This window comes from Erythrolamprus reginae, chromosome 4 (genome assembly GCF_031021105.1).
Source record: "Erythrolamprus reginae isolate rEryReg1 chromosome 4, rEryReg1.hap1, whole genome shotgun sequence".
NCBI lineage: Eukaryota > Metazoa > Chordata > Lepidosauria > Squamata > Dipsadidae > Erythrolamprus > Erythrolamprus reginae.
The window spans coordinates 8422965-8432964 of NC_091953.1; the positions used below are offsets into that span (position 1 = coordinate 8422965).

General features: G+C 40.2%; 1 protein-coding gene across 1 annotated transcript; it reads left to right on the plus strand.

The window, feature by feature from the left end:
• The first annotated feature begins 607 nt into the window (after positions 1–607).
• HIKESHI (heat shock protein nuclear import factor hikeshi) lies at positions 608–6490 on the plus strand. The gene is made up of 4 exons (XM_070751639.1): positions 608–842; positions 2037–2188; positions 3725–3843; positions 6135–6490. The coding sequence occupies exons 1-4, from the start codon at positions 692–694 to the stop codon at positions 6187–6189; spliced, it is 477 nt and encodes a 158-aa protein (XP_070607740.1). The 5' UTR covers positions 608–691; the 3' UTR covers positions 6190–6490.
• The last annotated feature ends 3510 nt before the right edge of the window (positions 6491–10000 follow it).

The window sequence follows — 10000 nt, forward strand, 5'->3', positions numbered from 1 at the left end:
TGGCTGCCGATCAGTTTCTGGTCACAATTCAAAGTGTTGGTAATGACCTATAAAGCCCTACATGGCATCGGACTAGAATACCTCCGGGACGGTCTTCTGCCGCACGAATCCCAGCGGCTGATAAGATCCCACAGAGTTGGCCTTCTCCGGGTCCCGTTGACGAAACAATATCATCTGGCGGGACCCAGGGGAAGAGACTTCTCTGTGGCGGCCCCAACTCTCAGGAATCAACTACCTCCAGAGATCAGAATGATGGTTTTTTAAATGACGGGTTTTTAGATGCTTTCTTTTAATTATTAGATTTGTTACACTGTATATTGTTTTTATTATTGTTGTAAGCTACCCCGGGTCTACGGAGAGGGGTGGCATACAAATCTAATAAATTGAAATTGAATTGAATTCAAATTGGTCACATGGCCGGCAAGCCACACCCACAAAATAAGCCACGCCCAGAATATGGTAGTAAAAAAATTTGCAGACCCTCACTGGATCCCAAGGTAGAGGATGGAGGTTTTATATTGGGGTTTTATTTCTGTAAACCATTTGGAGTTGCCATGAATTGGTAAGCCACAGATGTTTTCTAAATAAACTTTTTTTTAAATAGGTTCAAACAGTGGCACAGCAAGTAGCGGAAGACAAATTTGTGTTTAACTTGCCCGACTACGAGAAAATCAATCATGTGGTGGTCTTCATGCTGGGCACTGTGCCCTTCCCAGAGGGTATGGGCGGATCAGTCTACTTCTGCTATCCTGACGAGAATGGCGTGGCCGTGTGGCAGCTCCTTGGATTTGTCACAAATGAAAAACCGAGTGCCATCTTTAAAATTTCTGGTCTAAAATCTGGTAAGGGAGAGAAATACAAGCGTGCATAAGTGCATGTTATCATAATATTTTTTTTTAGCATATTTATGCCTTGAAATCTGAGATGGCTTATAAGACAGGCTCCAAAACTCATTAGTACTTAACTCTTCCCGTTGCTGTACTTTTACTTGAAGAAATTTAAGCACAATTTAAACCAATCTTTACTTTCCCAGAGGGGAATATATTTCTTTTTCAAACAATGTTCTTATCTCCAGAACCCTGTTCCATGACAGAGCTGCATGAAATTAATTCTGGAATCGTGGGCATGGGTTTTTATTATTACTTTTTACAAATTGTTTAATTGAATTTATATACAATTAAAAAGACAGTATATGATCTGTTGTGTCCACTTATACATCGTATTGTAATGGCATTGTACATCTGCCTTAAAAACAAATAAACACCTTGTAAAGAAAAAGAAAAGAAAACAAAGAACACAAAAACATAAACATATACCCTCCCCCCTTGCTGTCTATCTTGACAGCTAATTCATTTATCGTTTATATTATTTTATGACGCTCGATACCAACCTTCCATTTGGCTTTATGTGTAGCCTTTCTTTCTCAATATATATATATATTTATTCATAACTCCTACCATGATCCCATTATACACTGCTCAAAAAAATATAGGGAACACTCAAAGAACACATCCTAGATCTGAATGAATGAAATATTCTCATTGAATACTTTGTTCTGTACAAAGTTGAATGTGCACAACAGCATGTGAAATTTATGGTCAATCCGTGTTGCTTCCTAAGTGGAAGTTTGATTTATTTGGTGTTATATTCCGTTGTTTAAGTGCTCCCTTTATTCTTCTGAGCAGAATATATCGTGGGCATGTTATTTGCACTTTTCTATTTGATGAAAACAAATATAAATAATGGATTGCATTTCTCTCCTGTTTTTAAATATTCATCTTGATGGGGACTGTTTAGCTATACTTACTGGCAGTGGGGTTTATTTTGTTTCAGATAGCTATTTTCTAAGAATGGCCGTAAGTAGAGAACTACCAGTATTTTAATGTTTCATTAATTGTTCTTTGTTTCATATCATTACAGTAACTGATGCATTTCCTTCCCACGCAGTCTTGTTTATATTTGTAATTACGTCAGATTTATCCTTGCGTTGAGAAGCGGACCAGTGCATTAAGGGTAGCTGTGATGTGTTCCTTTAGGTAAAGGCAGTCAGCATCCCTTTGGAGCCATGACAATCCCCCAAATGCCATCTGTGGCCCAGATTGGGATTTCTGTGGAGCTGGTGGAACTCCTGGCTCAACAGACACCTATAGCAAGTGCTGCTGTTTCATCAGTCAATTCATTCACAGAGGTAATTGCAAATAAACCATAGTTTATCTCTCTCAGTAAACAGTGTTTTCTAGAAAACTGGTAGAACAGTACCAGAACCTTGGTAGAGCAGAGCAGAGCAGAGTAAAACTAGCACACTTCCAGAGGAAAGAAAAAGGAAATTGCTGGCATGGTTGCCAAATAAAAAGAGTCTTTATGCATATGCTCTTGGAATGCGTTGAAGCTCAAAAATTTTGGAAGGAAGTACAGAATGAAATAAATAATATGCTAAACATTAATTGGATAATCATGAAAGAATTAGCAACACTAGTTAAATATGGGGAATTACGAGAATTTAAAGAAATCAAAACAGCAGCTTTGGAAAGCGCTCAAGCAGTAGTGGTATTAGGGTGGAAGGATAGTAATAAATGGACAATCCAGAATTGGTACTGGTACATGGTGGACCACATTCACTTCGAAATTATGGAAATAAGATTAAATAACTTTGATGAGAATAAATTGGAGAAGCTGATGGCACGATGGAATAAGGTGAAAAATTATATCTTAAGTAGAATTTATGACGACAATGTGAAAAATAAATTCCAATCACTTTTTGTATGTAAAGAAATGTAAACTGGAGCTAAGGAAGAAATTGAAACTTATTGCAAATAATTTAACCCCATAAATGGTGGTGGGGTTTTATTGGTGTTGGGCACTTTTTCTTTAAGTTTTTTGTTTGTTTGTTGTAATAAAATTTAATAAAAATATTTTTTTTAAAAAAAAGTATGGAAAGGAACAGAACAGAACAGAGCAGAAGATATTTTGAACAGCATTTGGGGAACAATAGGGATGGTGTTACCTGCTACTATTGGTATTATTTGGTTTATTATTGTCAGTTCTGGAGACCTCACCTACAAAAAGATATTGACAAAATTGAACGGCTCCAAAGACGGGCTGCAAGAATGGTGGAAGGTCTTAAGCATAAAACGTATCAGGAAAGACTTCATGAACTCAGTCTGTATAGTCTGGAGGACAGAAGGAAAAGGGGGGACATGATCGAAACATTTAAATATATTAAAGGGTTAAATAAGGTCCAGGAGGGAAGTGTTTTTAATAGGAAAGTGAACACAAGAACAAGGGGACACAATCTGAAGTTAGTTGGGGGAAAGATCAAAAGCAACATGAGAAAATATTATTTTACTGAAAGAGTAGTAGATCCTTGGAACAAACTTCCAGCAGATGTGGTAGATAAATCCACAGTAACTGAATTTAAACATGCCTGGGATAAACATATATCCATCCTAAGATAAAATACAGAAAATAGTATAAGGGCAGACTAGATGGACCATGAGGTCTTTTTCTGCCGTCAGACTTCTATGTTTCTATGTCTTTATTATTGCAAGGTTTTGGTTTTGCCTTTTTTGTTTTATTTTCTTGTTGCTATTAACCATGAGAAGTCCTTATGGCAATGTTCAAATGCATTAAAAAATAGCTCAGTCTGTTTTAAGAATTGCAACAGAGATGATTATTGCAAGTGTGGGAATTGCTAACGCGTTTTGATTGGGTTTTTTTTTTCCAGTTCACCCAAAAGATGTTAGACAATTTTTATAACTTCGCATCATCCTTTGCTGTTACTCAGGCTCAAATGACACCCAACCCATCAGAGGCTTTTATTCCTGCAAATGTAGTTCTGAAATGGTAAGATACAGCACTTCTTAAGATGTTTCCCCATTCCTGCACTGAACCAGAATAATCATAATTACAGAGTGTTAATCGGGTTAATGAGGCGGATGTTTGATCAACTCAAAGTTCTGCGTATTAACCCATCAGAAAATCTTGAGGTCTTTATTTTTCAGTTCTGTTAGGATTGCAGATGACAAGTATGTTGTGACAAGTCACTCCCTCCCTAAGTGAAGGAAAGTAGAATATCTGATATATTTTCCTTTCTTAATAATGAATATCTTCCTATGCAAATTCGCACAAATTGATTTAAATTGCATATGATTAGTATTTTTGTATCAGGGATTGATGTTAGGACCCAAATATTTCTTACCTTAATACTATATAGGAGCTTTGCTGTTATTATAGCATTATAAGGCTGATTCTACCAATTACCAGCAGTTTGAGTCCAACTAGCTCAAGGTTGATTCAGCCTTTCATCCTTCCGAGGCAAATTAGATGAGGACCCAGATTGTTGGGGGCAATATGTGTTGTACATACTCCTGATCAGTTGGAGGATGATGAAGATATTGAGGACTCGGATTCAGATAGTGTTTAGGAAGTAGTGGGGCCCCCGGGGTTACAGGTAGTAGAACAGGTGGGAGGCCAGCCACAGGATGGGGCTATGAGTTCAGGATCTAGCGAGGGAGAATCAGACGCTTGCTGGGTTAATACTAAATTCAGAAGGGTCCAGAAACGTAGAGAGCAGAGGTCTGGAAGAAGATATTAAGGAGAGGAATGAGTTAAATATTGTAGTGAGGTATTTGGCACGTCAGGGGGTCAGTGGAGAAGAAGGGTGGAGTTTCAACGTTGCCGAAAAGAATAATGGATGTGTTTTTGCCACGCTAAAGTAAGCCAAAGTATTTTGTATTGTATTCAGTCAGTGCTGCTGTTTTTCAAAGTTATGTGGTTGGGAAAATAAATATTGTTTAAGTGAAGCAGGAAGAGGAATGTGAGAAATGCGGCTAAGAGAGAGATAATGAGTGCTGTATGGAATGTGTTTGAAGTACAGGTGAGCAGAGAAATAAACGGAGTTGCTTTATTCATGAAATGATGCATTTAATAAGAGTTATTTGTAATTACTAAATTTCTACCAGAAACCAGAACAATATGGGGGCGTTTGCCCAGGTTCGTCTGGTGCACCAGTTGCGGCCCTATTTGGACCGGGAGTCACTGCTCACAGTCACTCATGCCCTCATCACCTCGAGGCTCGGCTACTGTAATGCTCTCTACATGGGGCTACCTTTGAAGAGTGTTCGAAAACTACAGATCGTGCAGAACACATTTGCGAGAGCAATCATGGGCTTTCCCAAATATGCCCATGTTACACTAACACTCCGCAGCCTGCACTGGCTGCCGATCAGTTTCCGGTCACAATTCAAAGTGTTGGTTATGACCTATAAAGCCCTTCATGGCATTGGACCAGAATACCTTTGAGACCACCTTCTGCCGAATGAATCCCAGTGAACAATTAGGTCCCACAGAGTCGGCCTTCTCCAGATCCTGTCGCCAAAACAATGTCATTTGGCGGGACCCAGGGACTTGTGGCATGCGTGCCGTAGGTTCACCATCACGGCCCTATACCATTTCAGACAAATCGCCGATTTTTAAAAACCTCTAGTGTTGGAGAACCTACGACAGTGATGGCGAACCTATTGCACATGCGCGAGTACCCACACCCATATTTCAATGCCTGGGGAGGGCGAAAACAGCTTCCTCCACCCCCCTGGAGGCCCTCTGGAGGCTGGAAATGGCCTGTTTCCCAACTTCTGGTGGGCCCAGTAGGCTCATGTTTTGCCTCTCCAGGCTCCAAAGGCTTCCCTGGAGCCAGGGGAGAGTAAAAATACCCTCCCCCATCTACCCAAAGGCTCTCTGGAACCAAAAAACGCCTTCCCAGAGCCTCTATGCAAGCCAAAAATCAGCTGGCCGGCACACACATGCACGTTGGAGCTGAGCCAGGACAACAGCTCATGTGCCAGCAGATATGGCTCCGCGTGCCACCTGTGGCACCCGTGCCATAGGTTTGCCATCACTGACCTACAACTTCTGGAGACAAGTCATTCCACTGATTAATTGTTGTCACTGTCAGGAAATTTCTCCTTAGTTCTAGGTTGGATCTCTCCTTGATTAGTTTCCATCCATCGCTTCTTGATATTGGAAAAGAAAACATTATCCTTAGCTGGAGTTTTCCACCAATTTAAATGTACAAAATAGCTTTGGTATATAATTTTAATTTTTGCACATCTTCTGTTTTTCTCCCTTTCTTTCAGGTATGAGAATTTCCAAAGAAGGCTAACTCAAAACCCTTTTTTTTGGAAAACATAATCCCCAGTCAGTCTCTTGGGAGTCCACTCGAACAAGAAGACAGAGCTTAAAAAGATGTAATATCCTGAGCCTGCTGAAGAACATCAGGATGAATGCCTAAATTTGAGATGAAGGGAGGAACCCCCCGCCCCGCCACTTTAGCTTTTATAATACTTCTGGGACTTTGCTTTAAAATTAAACCCTAAAGAGTAGTCATTGCAGTGTGTCCTGTTTTCAAGTTGAAAATTATAAACTGGGAATCCTACAATATGTACAGAAAACATGGTCAATAATATTAACAAGAATAAACCTTTCGCTTTGATTTTTTTTTTCCAGACTGAAGTTGTTATGGAGCATGTTTGTTTATTATTTGTATAATAGCTTATGCAACTTCTAGGTCAGTGTTGGCTAACCTTTTTGCTGTCGTGTACCAAAAGCAGGCATTGAGCAGAGGGGTTGCGCGTGTGCTTGGCCACACTCATAATTCAAGGCGCCTGCGCATTTGCGTATGACCCTTCTGCACTCCTCCCGCTTTTACCACATGAGGGCGAAAATGGGCTTTCCCAAACCCCCAGAGGCGCTCTGCAGGCCAGAAACGACCAGTTTCCTGACTTCCGGTGGCAGCGGAAGGATCGTTTTTCGCTCTCCTCAGGCTTCAGAAGCTTTCTAAGAGCCTGGGGAGAGTGAAAATGGCCTTCCTCCTGGAGGCCCCCTGAGGCCAGAAATGTTCCATTTCCCAACTTCTGGTGGGACCAGAAGGCCTGTTTTTTCACACTCCTCAGCCTCCAGAGTCTTTCCTGGAGGCTGAGGAAGGCCAAAACAGCCTCTTCCCTCCGAGGCCCTCTGAAGGCCCAAAATGTTTTCGCACGAGCTCTTTATTTACCTCAAAACGGGCTGTGTGGAGACTTCTGGGAGGGGAGGAGGGCGGGGCCAGCCTAAAATCAGCTGGAGTGCTGGAGCTGATCTACGGTCAGTGTTCCCTCTAATTTTTTTTTGGGGTGGGCGGAAAAGTATAGTGCCTGAGCGGCAGTCCCTTCGGGACTGGGCGGCACAGAAATAATTAATAAACAAACAAACAAACAAACAAACAAACAAATAAAAAACCCACCCTGTTTTGCCTCAGAGAATTTCAAAATAAAATACTGTACTGTGTGTCTATAACAGTGAGCTCATAATAAGGCAACTCTATCAATATCAAAATACCACTTAAATAGTTGAGCTAGTTTCAAACTAGATTTTGATTTTCTTTCTCTCTTCCTTATTCCCATTCTTTTTCTTTCTTTTTTCCTTCCTCTCTTTTTTCTATCTGTTTCTCTCTCTTCCTCTCTTCCTCTCTCTCTCCTTCCCTCTCACTCTTTCCCTCTCGGCTTCTGGGCAGGTTTGGAAAACTCTGAGTTGATGATGATTTTTAAGTGAGCGATTGCTCACTGCTCAACTTAGAGGGAACTATGTCTATGGTAATGGCTCTCATGCCGCCAGATATGGCTCCCCGTGCCACCTGTGTCACACGTGCCATAAGTTTACCATCACAGTTCTAGATGTCCTGTTCGATTAATTCTGCTTACAATCGTTTAGTTAATTACTCTGGTTTTCATGTTCAATACAAATTGTCTCCTCATTAGTCTTGACAAATATATCACTCTGACTATAAATTCCTGATATCATGATTTAAAAGCCAATCTATCATAGGAAAAACCCTATTTTATTTTATTTTATGTATGGAATAGACAATGATAATAAAAATACACAAGTATCTTTTTAAAAAAAACTGAGCAATGTTTTGCTGATGGAAAAAATATAATTTGAAACCTATAGTGTGATATCTTCTAACTTTTGCAACTGCATTTACAATATTACTCAAAGGTTTACATAATTTTTTCAGCAATACCAAACAATAAAGATATCAGGGTTTCTCCCAGCACTAAATTAGATTAGATTAGATTAGATTTATTGGATTTATATGCTGCCCCTCTCCGAAAACTCGGGGCGGCTCACAACAAGATAAAAACAATACATAATAACAAATCCAATACCCACCAATCCAATTACAATTTTAAGCTAAAAATTCATAAAAACAACCCCAGAATATTAAAACACGCATACAATCAATCTAACACCAAAACAACATGGGCAAGGGGGAGATGTTTCAGTTCCCCCACGCCTGACGGCAGAGGTGGGTTTTAAGGAGTTTGCGAAAGGCAAGGAGGGTGGGGGCAATCCTAATCTCAGGGGGGAGCTGGTTCCAGAGGGTTGGAGCCGCCACAGAGAAGGCTCTTCCCCTGGGTCCCACCAGATGACATTGTTTAGTCGACGGGACCCGGAGAAGGCCAACTCTGTGGGACCGAACCGGTCGCTGGGATTCGTGCGGCAGAAGGCGGTCCCGGAGATATTCTGGTCTGGTGCCATGAAGGGCTTTATAGGTCATAACCAACACTTTGAATTGTGACCGGAAACTGATCGGCAACCAATGCAATAAATGAGGCAAACCTGAAGATCCAATGCCCAAGACAGCTTCCTGGCCTGAAAAAATGAGTTTTATCCACCCACCCATCATCTGAGTGATTCAATAGCAGCAAAAATGTAGTGGTCTTAGCTTAATCTTGTATATCTGAATATTTAGGATATGTAAATATATAGGATAAAAATAATTTATCATTAATGAAACATACTCCAAACTGATTGAAGGAGAGATCTTAGAACTAGTACCTTGAACAAAAATAAATAGGTAAGATAATTAACATCTATGAAATTAGTATTTCTGGGAACATTTTAGATTTCTCATACTTTACTCCACTTTTCTTCATTGGTCATACAGTATGGGCAAGTTTCCATTTTCTGAAATTTATTTATTTATTCGATTTTGCCTTAGACTCAGGGCAGCTTACAACATGTTAGCAATAGCACTTTTTAACACAGCCAGCATATTGCCCCCACAATCCAGGTCCTCATTTTACCCACCTCGCAAGGATGGAAGGCTGAGTCAATCTGTAACGTATTATTACAATTAATGTATTCATAGAGAGCTGATGCATGACTGCCTTCATCTTGTTTCTATGGACAGAGGGCTTTGACGTTTCAGTTTGCTAGCAACGATTACCTTTATGTTAAGCACCATGTTTTCTTGGTAACATAAAAACAGAGTGAAGAGTATTAATAATTAGAAGAGGCTTTTATTTAAATTCCAATTGCATGTTTAGAAGAGAATAGTAGCATCTTAGCCTAGGTTTGCTGCTGTGTCACAACAGATGGCAGTAGCTAGCAAACCTTGGCTGGTCCCAAAAAGATTAAACGGTGTGTGGTTTCATTAATTGAATAGAATAATAATAATAGAAGAATAGAATTTTATTGGCCAAGTGTGATTGGACACACAAGGAATTTGTCTTGGTACATATGCTCTCAGCGTACATAAAAGAAAAAGATACAATGGATGGAAGACCACTAAGACAAAGCCAAGTGTTATTAAACTAAGCTGAAAACAATATTCCAGAAAAGACCATGTTTACATAATGCCGGGAAAGCTACCTGATCATATTTAAGATGGGCCAAGGTAGATCAGAATGAGACATTTATTTATTTAGATAGCACGAGGGTTATCTGGAAAATAAGGCTACAAGGCATGTAGCTCTCAGAGGGAATGTTTGTGGGGGAAGTTGATATTACGGGAAGCCAGTGGAAGAGAACGAGCACTGCCAGTGGTCAGTAGTTCATTGACTCGCATTGTGATGGCTGGAGATGAGCGTCCTCATTCTGTTTCCCCCCAAGTGAGAAGTGTGCACTGTAATACACTACCTGAATGCAAAGGGCATGAATGCTGCTGTGATGGGTGCCCAAG